The 14,154-nt window shown below is 40.1% G+C and overlaps 1 protein-coding gene across 1 annotated transcript in view; it reads left to right on the top strand.

The window, feature by feature from the left end:
- LOC126412861 (zinc finger protein 354B-like) overlaps positions 1-14,154 on the top strand; it is a 147,880-nt gene that overhangs the window by 86,594 nt on the left and 47,132 nt on the right. Inside the window, exon 7 of the mRNA XM_050082727.1 lies at positions 12,654-12,930. Within this exon, the coding sequence (XP_049938684.1) occupies positions 12,654-12,930 (277 nt within the window). The remainder of the gene's footprint in view (positions 1-12,653; positions 12,931-14,154) is intronic.

Here is a 14,154-nt window from a genome sequence, read left to right on the forward strand (position 1 = left end):
TGACTTTCTGTGTTGCAAACCAGTGTCAGAACGACTGTGTGTGTATCTTATAGCTGTAGACTCCATCACCAATGCATCTTCTTTGGCACTAGCTGAACTGTCACTTTAGTATTCAATCTCTACTAAATAACATCAGCTTCTTATTTATGAATTATGCACATAATGAACCTTTATTTACAATATGAAACCACTTAACATACAGTTTGTTTACAGAATTTCACCAGGCAGTGTCTGTCTATGCAATCATTCTTTCTCTGTACAGAGCCGTCAAATGCCTGCATTCATTTTTGTCATGTTACCATGAATGTTGCTATCTGTGCTATTCTATTGCCTGCAGAGCGTTTCCCAGCCAAGAGAGCAGGGGCATTGACTAGCTGCCCAAACAGTGGGTGCCATGGCATGCGAAAGGACTATCCTCATCATTTTACTTGCTCATCAGTATTCTGGTTCATTTCATAGTTGCCAGAATGAAGTGTTCTGTTCTATGTTGGGTGACTGTTTAAAAAAGTCAGTTGCCATTGCTGATTAATTCTGACGACTGTGTTACACACCTATGTCGAATAATTGTGTGTGTGTGTGTGTGTGTGTGTCGCATCTGTAAACTTCTTCACCACTGTATCTTCTTCAGTGCTAGCTGAAATGTTAATTTACTATTTGACCTCCATTAAATGACAATAACTTTTTCTTGGTAAATTAAGCATACACTGTACCTGTAGTTACAATATGGAACCATTTCACAAACACTTTATTTACAGAATTTTATTGGACAAGGCTTATCTACACTATCTGTCTATCTGTGTTTAGATCTGTCAAAAGATTGCTGCATTCATTTCTTGTAACATCACTGTGATTGTCATGAGCTTCACTATTCCGTGGTCTGCAGAGCAATTTCTAGCTGGGTCAGAAGGAACACAGAATAACTGCCCAATAGCAGTTGCCGCAATGTGCAGAAAGACTGCCCTCATCGTTCTGCCTTTAAGACATGCTACATCCGTCCACACCTACGCTCATGCCCAACAGAAACAAAATTCACACTGTCAATGCTTATTCCTTAAGCAATAAATCAGCAAAGCATTTGCTAAAGTCATGACCATCATTCATCGGGCAGAAAGACATGGGGTATACATCATTTTTTCCCAAATGACACGTTACATTACAACCTGTCTGATAAATACATTAATACACTCTTCTACTACAATCTTCAGGCATGACACACATCCTGCATCTGCTGATGGAGGGAACATGGTAGCCTTCATGGCTGTTTCATTTCAAGTGTTCGATTCCCCACTTCTTTGTGCACACAGTGATAGTGGATTTGTACTGTTGTTTGTGAAGGACACCCAGAAACCAGTTTGTTCATGTGGAGAAGGTTTCATACTGTCAGGGTAGATACAGGCCTCCCAGTTCCTTCCAAAAAGGCAACACACAGTTCTGTTGCATTACACTTTGAATACCAGTGAGTCATAATTTGTACTTACTGGATAACAGCTGGTTTGTTGAATATGACCAATGACTGCAAGGCAGATGTTGAGTATTATGTGTCTAATGATATTGGGCATCTGTGTTAACAATCGTCCTTGCCTTAAAGTGATAATGCACACAGGCGATAAGCTTGAAATGATCTTTCAGGACATCTTGACACACTTTACAGTGCATATAAGCTGCATTACGTAATTTTAGACACAGCACACACTACTGCACTGTTTGTGAATGGCATTTTAGTTTTGCCTCCAGTACCTAGATGGCTATACACTGAAGGTGACAAAAGTCACAGATAGCGATATGCACATATATATAGATGGTAGTAGCGTTGCATCCACTGGGTATAAAAGGGCAGTGCCTTGGCGGAGCTGTCATTTGCACTCAAGTGATTCGTGTGAAAAGGTTTCTGACGTTATTATTGCTGCACTACTGGAATTAACGGACTTTGAACATGAAATTGTAGTTGGAGCTAGATGCATGGGACCGTCTGTTTTGGAAATGGTTAGGAACTCAATTTTCGAGGTCTGCAGTGTTGGGAGTGTGCCGAGAATAACAAATTCAGGCATTACCTCTCACCACGGACAATGCTGTGGTCGACGGCCTTCACTTATGGCCAAGAACAGTGGCATTTGCCTAGAATTCTCAGTGCTTATGGACAAGCAACATTGTTTGAAAAAACCGCAGTAATCAATGTGGGACATATGATGAATGTATCCATTAGGACATTTGGTGTTTTGGGCTATGGCAGCAGATGACCGATGCCAGTGCCTTTGGTAACAGCATGACATTGTCTGCAGCACCTCTGTGACCTTGTCAGGTGAGCCTCGATTTCACGTGGTAAGAGCTGATAGTTGGGCATGAGTGTGATGCAGATCCCACAAAGTCATGGACCCAGGTAGTCAACAAGGCACTGTGCAAAGTGGTGGTGGCTCCATTATGGTGTGGGCTGTATTTACATGGAATGGACTGGGTCTTCTGGTCCACTGGAACTAATCATTGACTGGAAATGGCTACTTGGAGACCATTTGCAGCCATTCATGGAATTCGTGTTCCCAGACAACAATGGAATTTTTATAAATGACAATGCACCATGCACCGGGCCGCAGTTGTTTGCGATTGGTTTGATGATGAACATTCTGGACAATTTGAGCAAATGATTTGGCCACCCAGATTGCCCAACATAAATCCTATCGAACATTTATGGAACATAATTGAGAGCTCAGTTTGTGCACAAAATCCTGCACGAGCAACAATTTCACAGTTACGGATGGTGATACAGGCAGAATGGCACAGTACTTCTGCAGGATACTTACAATGCCTTGTTGATTTCATGTCATATCGAGTTTCTGTACTATGCCTGACAAACGGAGATCCGACACAATGTTAGGAGGTATCCCATGACTTGTGGCACCTCAGTGTTAATTTTAATTTTAATAATTAACAGCCTCAGTTGCACCGTTTGTCTAGAATTTACCTAGGTTCCAGTCGGGATAACCCAACCTTTTCCGGATTACAGTAACTACTGTCTTTCCATAGTGGGTTATCCTGACTGAAACCTAGGTAAATTCTAGGCAAATGGTGCAACTGAGGCTGTTAATTATTAAAATTAAAATTAATATTTACACAGTTGCTGACAGGGCCGTGAAATGTTGAAGATATTTAAGCACCTCAGTGTATGTAACTATAGTCCATGTGGTCAAAAGAGTGTTGAGCATGTATATCCACAGAGAGTATTCAGAAATATTGGGTTGTTTAGTCATTTTTTAGTACAGAAAATGTTTTTATTGGTAGTTTTGGTTTCCTACATGTGTACTTCACTTTTTTGCGTAACTGCCACTAACTTCTAAGTACTTGGCATAAAGTTGCACTAACTTCTTCAACCTGCCTGCATAGAAATTCTTGCGAGTTGAACCAATTCACAATTGTGGTCTCGAATTCATCATCTTTGACTTGTTATCCACGTGTCATTGTTTCATATACAAGAACAGGTATTAGGCACTAGGTTGTAGGTTGGGAGAGTGGTACAGGCGATCAAAACATTTCCGATGGAAATGCTGAATCTTATCCTTGGCATGGACAGCAATGAGGGACACACTTCGTCATGTGAGATGTCATTTATGAATGGCAGTTTCTCACCCCATCGATTTTGGATGGCACATTTTAATTTGATGAGCATTTATTAGTACATGTCTGCTGTAGTTGTTGATGTACATTCCATGAAACGAAACAGGAGAGTGCCTTTTTCAGCCTAGAAATTAATAACCATCATTTAATGACTTGGGCAAGGAGAATGCTTGAATTTTTTCAGTTTTGGCGCAACTGAATGGTGCCACTGCATTGATTATTGTTTTTGCTTCTGCATTGGTGTATGATAGCTACGCCTTGTCATATGTAACACTGTGGGGAAATAAATCATCTCCATCTGGTTCAAACATGCATGTCCACTTGTTATTCTATGTTTGGTATGATGATTGTTTTCAGTACCCACCTTGCATAAAATTTATGATTATCAGAGTTTTTCTGTGACGGTCTTATAAATAGAAGTGTATACAATATGAGGAAATTCATCAGTTTGAGCACCAATAATCAGTTGTCAATCAGATTGCATTTTCTGGTCCACTTGTTATACAATTTCAGTGGTGTGGATACTGGGCCTTGCATTCCATTGTTCTCCATCCAAGTTTTTACATCCTCTTTTAAAGTCATAACATCATTGTCTAACCTTTCCAAAACTCATTACTGTTGGCCAATAAAACAGACTCATGTCCTTATGAATTTGAGCAATTGCAGATCCTTGGTCTGGGGTTAGCATCTTTGGCTAGTAATCAAAATCTCATGGTGTCCCTAGTTCAGTCCCAACCACTGCTTAAATTTTGAAAAAAAAAAAAAAAAAAAAAGAATCCTCAGCAGTGGTGGCAGAAGATTTCCAGTTTAAGGAGTCACTCTCTTTCTGCCAACAGCTTTGTCTAAGAGCACAGAGGAAAGGTCAGAGTTTGAGGGCACTTTCATGCGCATGAGGAGAAAATCTGAACCTTAAAGGTGGAAAAAACAGCAATGATCAATGGCATGAGGATGCAGAATGCAATGGAAACCACTGCATTAAGGACACACAAAGTGTAAGCACAGGACATGGGGCCTGTAATTCAGTGTCATGATGATCTCTCCATTTAGATAAGATTAGAAATTAGTCTCCCATCTGGATCTCTGGGAGGCAACTGCTAAAGGAGAGAAGACCATGAGAAAAAAAATTGAGTAACCAGTGAAAGAGTAATATTGTAAGAATAATTAGTGTGTGGAATGTCAGAATTTTGTATGTGGTAGGGAGGCTACGAAACCTGAAAAGAGAAATGCTAAGGATTTTTGGTCAGACAAATGTGGGATAATATCAGTAGTAGTGAAAAACTGGAGTAGGATTTATTATGAGTAGGTAGTTCAGTGAGAGATTTGTTCTCACCAGAATCAACAGCAAACCAACTTCAACAACAGTAGTTCAGTTACATATGCTGACACCACAAGAAGAAGATGAGAAGACAGAGAAAGTATGTGCAGATATTAGACGGGTAATTCAGTAGGGAGAGGGTAAACTAAATCATTGGAACGTAGTAGTAGGGGAAGGTATACAAGAATTGGTTATGGGAGAATATGGGGTCACTGGTACAAATGAACGGTGAGAAAGAATAATTGAGTTTTGCAATTAATATCCACTAGTAATAGCAATTATGCTGCTGTAAAAATCACAAGAGGAGGAGGTATAGAGGGCTGGAGACATGAGAAGATTGTACCTGGATTACATCATGATGAGAGAGAGATTCTGAAATCAAATATTGGGTTGTAAGCTGTAGCCAAAAACAGGTATAGTCTCAGATCACAATTTAGTAATTATGAAGGGTAACTGCATCACTTGAAAGAATCAGTGTGGAAAGAAATGGAATACTGAGTACTGAGAAATGATGGCATGCATTTGAAGTTTTCTAAGACTGTAGATACTATACTAATGAATACCACAGTAGGCAGTTCAATTGAGGAAGAATGGACGTCTGTGGAAAGGCTGATCACAAACATTGGACAGACGAACATAGGTGTAAGGAAGGCACTGGTGAAGAAACCTTTGGTAACAGAAGAAATGCTTCAACTGATCAATGAAAGTAGAAGTACAACAATACTACTGTCTTAAAAATGAAATAAATAAAAATTGCAGGGAAGCCAAGCCAAAATGTCTGCACAAAAAATGTGAAGAAATCAAAAAGAAATGGTTGTTGGAAGGATTGATTCAGCATACAGAAAAGTTAAAACAATTATTGGTGAAATTAAAAGAAAGGACAGCAATGTTAATAGTGCAATGGGAATACCACTGTTAAATGCAGATGAGAGAGCAGGTCGGTGGAAAGAGAACATTGAAGACCTCTCTGAAGAGGACGATTTGCCTGATGACAAAGGGGGGGGGGGGGGGGAACTGGAAGTCAATATGGAAGACATAGGACTTCAGTTGAGTCAAAGTTTAACAGGGTGTTGGAAGACTTGCAGTCAAACAAGCCAGGAGGAATAGATAACATTCCTTTTGAATTTCTAAAATAACTGAGAGAAGTGGCACCCAAATTATCGTTCAAGTTGGTATGTAGAATTATGAGACTGGAGAAATACCGTCAGACTTCTGGGAGAGTATGATCTACATAATTTCGAATACAGTAAAGTCAGATACTAGTGAGAATTATGGCACAATCAGCTTAGTAGCTCATGCATCCTAGATGCTGACAAGAATAATGTAAATATGAATGGATAAGAAAATTGAGAATCTGTTATATGACAGTTTGGCTTTACGAAAGATAAAGGAATGAGGGAGCTTGTTCTGACATTATGCCTGATAATGGAAGCAAGACCTAAGAAAAATCAGGACAAATTTATAGGATTTGTTGACTTTGAAAAAGTATTTGACAATGTAAAATGGTGCAAGATATTCGAAATTTTGAGAACAATTGGAGTAAGCTATAGGAAAAGATTGGTAATATACACTACTGGCCATTAAAATTGCTACACCAAGAAGAAATGCAGATGATAAATGGGTATTGGACAAATATATTATACTAGAACTGACATGTGATTACATTTTCATGCAATTTGGGTGCATAGATCCTGATAAATCAGTACCCAGAACAACCACCTCTGGCCGTAATAACGGCCTTCATACGCCTGGGCATTGAGTCAAACAGAGCTTGGATGGCGTGTACAGGTACAGCTGCCCATGCAGCTTCAACACGATACCACAGTTCATCAAGAGTAGTGACTGGCTTGTTGTGATGAGCCAGTTGCTCGGCCACCATTGACCAGATGTTTTCAATTGGTGAGAGATGTGGAGAATGTGCTGGCCAGGGCAGCAGTCTAACATTTTCTGTATCTAGAAAGGCCTGTACAGTACCTGCAACATGCGGTCGTGCACTATCCTGCTGAAATGTAGGGTTTCGCAGGGATCGAATGAAGGGTAGAGCCACGGGTCGTATCGCATCTGAAATGTAATGTCCACTGTTCAAAGTGCCATCAATGCGAACAAGAGGTGACAGAGACGTATAACCAATAGCACCCCATACCATCACGCCGGGTGATACGCCAGTATGGTGATGACGAATACACGCTTCCAATATGCGTTCACTGCGATGTCACCAAACACAGATGCGACCATTATGATGCTGTAAACAGAACCTGGATTCATCCGAAAAAATGACGTTTTGCCATTCGTGCACCCAGGTTCGTCGTTGAGTACACCATCGCAGGCGCTTCTGTCTGTGATGCAGCGTCAAGGGTAACCGCAGCCACGGTCTCTGAGCTGATAGTCCGTACTGCTGCAAATGTCGTCGAAATTTTTGTGCAGATTGTTGTTCTCTTGCAAACGTCCCCATCTGTTGACTCAGGGATTGAGACGTGGCTGCACGATCCGTTACAGCCATGCGGATAAGATGCCTGTCATCTCGACTGCTACGACTGCTAGTGATACAAGGCCATTGGGATCCAGCATGGCGTTCCGTATTACCCTCCTGAACCCACCGATTCCATATTCTGCTAACAACAGTCATTGGATCTCGACCAACGCGAGTAGCAATGTCGCGATACGATAAACCGCAATCGCGATAGGCTACAATCCGACCTTTATCAAAGTCAGAAACGTGATGGTACGCATTTCTCCTCCTCACACGAGGCATCACAACAACGTTTCACCTGGCAACGCCGGTCTACTGCTGTTTGCGTTTGAGAAATCGGTTGGAAACTTTCCTCATGTCAGCACGTTGTAGGTGTCGCCACCGGCGCCACCCTTGTGTGAATGCTCTGAAAAGCTAATCATTTGCATATCACAGCATCTTCTTCCTGTTGGTTAAATTTTGCATCTGTAGCACGTCATCTTCGTGGTGTAGGAATTTTAATGGCCAGTAGTGTATAACACGTAGAAGAACCAAGAGGGACCAATAAGAATGGAAGATCAAGAACGAAGTGTTCAAATTAGAAAAGGACATAAGACAGTGAAGCAGTCTTTTCACCTGTATTGTTTACTCCATACATGATGAAAATAAAAGATATGTTCAGGAATGAGATTTAAATAGAGAATGAATGATATCAGTGTTAATATTTTCTGATGGCATTGCTACCCTTAGTGAAAGGGGGAGAGAATTGCAGAACCCATTGAAAGGAACGAACAGTCCAATGAATACATAATGTGGATTGAGAGTAAACCAAAGACAAAAGTAATGAGTTGCAGCAGAAAAGAGCTTAGCGATAACCTTTGCATCAAAATTGGTGACTGTTAAGTAGATGAAGTTGTTGTTGTTGTTGTTGTTGTGGTCTTCAGTCCTGAGACTGGTTTGATGCAGCTCCCCATGCTACTCTATCCTGTGCAAGCTTCTTCATCTCCCAGTACCTACTGCATCCTACATCCTTCTGAATCTGCTTAGTGTATTCATCTCTTGGTCTCCCTCTACTTTTTTTACTCTCCACGCTGCCCTCCAGTACTAAATTGGTGATCCCTTGATGCCTCAGAACATGTCCTACCAACCGATCCCTTCTTCTAGTCAAATTGTGCCACAAACTCCTCTTCTCCCCAATTTTATTCAATACCTCCTCATTAGTTATATGATCTACCCATCTATTCTTCAGCATTCTTCTGTAGCACCACATTTCGAAAGCTTCTATTCTCTTCTTGTTTAAACTATTTATCGCCCATGTTTCACTTCCATACATGGCTACACTCCGTACTAACAAATTTCTATTCTTCAGAAATGCTGTCCTTGCCATTGCCAGTCTACACTTTACATCCTCTCTACTTCGACCATCATCAGTTATTTTGCTCCCCAAATAGCAAAACTCCTTTACTACTGTAAGTGTCTCATTTCCTAATCTAATTCCCTCAGCATCACCCGACTTAATTCGACTACATTCCATTATCCTAGTTTTGCTTTTGTTGATGTTCATCTTATACCCTCCTTTCAAGACACTGTCCATTCCGTTGAACTGCTCTTCCAAGTTCTTTGCTGTCTCTGACAGAATTACAATGTCATCGGCGAACCTCAAAGTTTTTATTTCTTCTCCATGGATTTTAATACCTACTCCGACCTTTTCTTTTGTTTCCTTTACTGCTTGCCCAATATACAGATTGAATAGCATCGGGGAGAGGCTACAACCCTGTCTCACTCCCTTCCCAACCACTGCTTCCCTTTCATGCCCCTCAACTCTTATAACTGCCATCTGCTTTCTGTGCAAATTGTAAATAGCCTTTTGGCCCCTGTATTTTACCCCTGCCACCTTCAGAATTTGAAAGAGAGTATTCCAGTCAACATTGTTAAAAGCTTTCTCTAAGTCTACAAATGCTAGAAACGTAGGTTTGACTTTCCTTAATCTTTCTTCTAAGATAAATCGTAAGGTCAGTATTGCCTCACATGTTCCAACATTTCTACAGAATCCAAACTGATCTTCGCCGAGGTCGGCTTCTACCAGTTTTTCCATTTGTCTGTAAAGAATGTGTGTTAGTATTTTGCAGTTGTGACTTATTAAACTGATAGTTCGGTAATTTTCACATCTGTCAACTCCTGCTTTCTCTGGGATTGGAATTATTATATTCTTCTTGAAGTCGGAGGGAATTTCGCCTGTCTCATACATCTTGCTCACCAGATGGTAGACTTTTGTCAGGACTGGCTCTCCTAAGGCTGTCAGTAGTTCTAATGGAATGTTGTCTACTCCCGGGGCCTTGTTTCGACTTAGGTCTCTTCAGTGCTCTGTCAAACTCTTCACGCAGTATCATATCTCCCATTTCATCTTCATCTACCTCGTCTTCCATTTCCATAATATTGTCCTCAAGAACATCGCCCTTGTATAGACCCTCTATATACTCCTTCCACCTTTCTGCTTTCCCTTATTTGCTTAGAACTGGTTTTCCATCTGATCTGTTGATATTCATGCAAGTGGTTCTCTTTTCTCCAAAGGTCTCTTTAATTTTCCTGAAGGCAGTATCTATCTTACCCCTCATGAGATAAGCCTCTACATCCTTACATTTGTCCTCTAGCCATCCCTGCTTAGCCATTTTGCACTTCCTGTCGATCTCATTTTTGGGATGATTGTATTCCTTTTTGCCTGCCTCGTTTACTGCAGTTTTGTATTTTCTCCTTTCATCAATTAAATTCAGTATCTTTTCTGTTACATAAGGATTTCTACTAGCCCTCATCTTTTTACCTACTTGATCCTCTGCTGCCTTCACTATTTCATTCCTCAAAGCTACCCATTCTTCCTCTACTGTATTTCTTTCCCCCATTCCTGTCAATTGTTCCCTTATGCTCTCCCTGAAGCTCAGTACAACCTCTGGTTCTTTCAATTTATCCAGGTCCCATCTCCTTAAATTCCCACCTTTTTGCAGCTTCTTCAGTTTTAATGTACAGTTCATAACCAATAGATTGTGGTCAGAGTCCACATCTGCCCCTGGAAATGTCTTACAATTTAAAACCTCGTTCCTAAATCTCTGTCTTACCATTATATAATCTGTCTGAAATCTTTTAGTATCTCCAGAGTTCTTCCATGTATACAACCTGCTTTCATGATTCTTGAACCAAGTGTTAGCTATGATTAATTTATACTCTGTGCAAAATTCTACCAGGCGGCTTCCTCTTTCATTTCTTAGCCCCAAGCCATATTCACCTACTACGTTTCCTTCTCTTCCTTGTCCTACTGTCGAATTCCAGTCACCCATGACTATTAAATTTTCGTCTCCCTTCACTACCTGCATAATTTCTTTTATCTCATCATACATTTCATCATCATCTGCAGAGCTAGTTGACATATAAACTTGTACTACTGTAGTAGGCATGGGCTTCGTGTCTATCTTGGCCACAATAATGCGTTCACTATGCTGTTTGTAGTAGCTTCCCCGCACTCCTATTTCTTTATTCATTATTAAACCTACTCCTGCATTACCCCTATTTGATTTTGTATTTATAACCCTGTATTCACCTGACCGAAAGTCTTGTTCCTCCTGCCACCGAACTTCACTAATTCCCACTATATCTAACTTTAACCTATCCATTTCCCTTTTTAAATTTTCTAACCTACCTGCCTGATTAAGGGATCTGAGATTCCACGCTCCGATCCGTAGAACGCCAGTTTTCTTTCTCCTGATAACGACGTCCTCGTGAGTAATCCCCACCCGGAGATCCGAATGGGGGACTATTTTACCTCCGGAATATTTTACCCAAGACGACGCCATCATCATTTAATCATACAGTAAAGCTGCATGCCCTCGGGAAAAATTATGGCTGTAGTTTCCCCTTGCTTTCAGCCGTTCGCAGTACCACAACAGCAAGGCTGTTTTGGTTAGTGTTACATGGCCAGATCAGTCAATCATCCAGACTGTTGCCCCTGCAACTACTGGAAAGGCTGCTGCCCCTCTTCAGGAACCACACGTTTGTCTGGCCTCTCAACAGATAGCCCTCCATTGTGGTTGCACCTAAGGTACGGCTATCTGTATCGTTGAGGCACACAAGCCTCCCCACTAACAGCAAGGTCCACGGTTCATGGAGGAGGGGGGGGGGGGTAGATGAAGTTAAGGAAGTAAAATAACACATGGTAGATGAAGCGACAAGGACGTAAAAAGCAGACTAGCACAGGCAAAGAGAGCATTTCTGCCCAGAAGTCAGCCTATGTCAAACATTCGCCTTAAAATGAGGAATAAATTTCTGAGAATGTAGGTTGGGAACACAGAATTGCATGGAAGTGTATCAAGGACAGTGAGAAAACCAGAAAAAGAATGAGAATCAATGTGTTTGAGGCATGGTGCTACAGAAGGATGTTGAAAATTAGCTGGACTGATAAGATAAGGAATGAGGAGATTCCTTGCAGAATCATTGAAGGAAAGAAAATATGGAAAACACCGACAAGAAGTGACAGTAAGAAGGGATGGAGAGGTAGGACATGTGTTAAGACATCAAGGAGTAACTTCCATGGTATTAGTGGGAGCGGTGGAGGGTAAAAACAATAGGGAAAGACAAAGATTTGAATACATCCAACAAATAATAGGGTGCAAGTGCAACTCTGAGATAAAAAGAGTGACATGTGAAAGAAAATTGTTGTAGGCTGTACTGAACCAGACAGATGACTAATGAGTCAAACCATAGTCTTCTGCCATCCATTTTGTAGATAATAAATAATGGCGCTGCATTCTTGTGACTTAGTTTCGCCAGCATTGCCTGCTTTTTGGATATGCTTCATGTACATGCTTCATGTACAAAGAGAGTCTATTTGTGAGATGCATCACTTAGGTCTGAATCCTAAAGTATATTTTAGATAATAATAAGTTACATTATTGAAGCCTTTACAAGATGTATTTTAAGCAATCATAGTATCAATATATATCTAGCTGATTACCATTTAAGGCATACTGTTTGCTGACACTTTTGCTGCATGTGTTCCAGTCACCTATTTGTATCAGTTTCTTGGTATGTATACTTCCAAGTACTTAAGGAATAGTAGTCTGCTCAAGTTGCACACTAAAATTTTTAGGGGGTGTTCAAAATACAAACATGATAGGTTGACTTGGGAGTGTGTTCATGAACATTTGATTTTCGAAAATTTTTAATTTAGAAAGTCTGGAATATTTGGCAACAATGGACTTTTAATATTTTTACATTCAGTTCATCTTGTTTATGTAGGTACATATGCGGCTGCATTCGGGTGATAAGCCTTACAAGTGTGAATACTGCGGTCGTCACTTTCGACAGTGGGGTGATTTGAAGTACCATTGCATATCAATACATTCGGAAGAAAAGAATTACCAGTGTGAATACTGTGGGAAAGACTTTGCCCGAAAATACTCTCTCATTGTGCATAGACGTATTCATACTGGCGAGAAAAATTACAAGTGTGAATTTTGTGGGAAAAGCTTCCGTGCCTCCTCATACCTTCAGAATCATAGACGGATTCACACAGGTGAGTTAAAAGTTTCTTTTTGCTTATTATTCTTTGTTACATAACTTTTTCCTGTGACTGTGTTTTACATTTATATTGCAGGTTCAGTTTTCATTATTAAATATGATTTTGCTGTGAGAAGTAAACCATGTTTCAGTTGTAGCTTTGTTGGTTTTTTTTGCCAGGTAGTGTAATTTTTTTAGGATGTTTGTTATAGTACTCACTCGCATTTGTTGGCATCATTACTGTAAAATATAAGGACGACAAAATTAATCTGAAACTGCAATGAAAAATAGACTGAAACATGTAACCTGCCCACTGCTCTCTAATTGGTGGCGAAAAGCCAGCAGCTCTGACATCCCTTTCTGTTTCTATCATACATCACAACAAGCATTGACAACATGTTACTCTGCACTCCTTGACCCTATGTAAACTTTTATCATCTCTTGCAGAAATGTCTACTATATTTGAATATTTACCCAAAGTCATTTCAGTTCCGACTGCTGATGAAAAGGCAGTTAACTCACAAAAAGATTTAGTTGTGATCTTTTTTATTGCTATTATGAAAACAGCCATTTTCTTTCTTTTGCCTATATATAAGATATTATATTAAAGTTAATGTTATGTTTGTGATAACTTACTCCAATCAAAGCAGAAAAGCAGTTAACAGTAATTCTAAAGAGCAGCATCTATACAGCCCAAGGAGCTTAGAATAGATTATAACCACCTCGATGCAGTCTCTTGTAACTTGTCCTCGGTAAATAGCGGTCAGTCTGTTATGCAACAGATGAGCAACAGTTGGTTGCAGTGCTCGCTCATCTCTCACAAAGTTAAAGAAAGAACAACCAAATGCTTGAGAAAGAAAGAATTAAATATATCAAATAATAGTTCAGTAAAACAAACCATACTCAAATTAGACATTGCCTGGGATTGCACCAATGGCAGGAGTACAAATGCCAGTGTCAGCAGTTTCGTGTGACAACTCAGCCTTTCTGAATTGTTCAAAATAAACCTGCATGTGATCTTAGTTGCCGGAGTTTCATTTGTAAATGTAATAGAACCTCTACATTAATTGATTACACAATGTAAAAACATTGACTTCAGCAGTAATAGTTAATCTGCGAATGTAAGATGACCCTGTATTTTTCAGATGAAGAATTTGGGGAAAACCTTATCTTATAATTGGGTAAATATGACAAAAGAGATGATTCAGGTTTGATATGAAGTTGATTGCTGGATGATACT

The sequence above is a fragment of the Schistocerca serialis genome, chromosome 7 (genome assembly GCF_023864345.2).
Source record: "Schistocerca serialis cubense isolate TAMUIC-IGC-003099 chromosome 7, iqSchSeri2.2, whole genome shotgun sequence".
Taxonomy (NCBI): Eukaryota; Metazoa; Arthropoda; class Insecta; order Orthoptera; family Acrididae; genus Schistocerca; species Schistocerca serialis.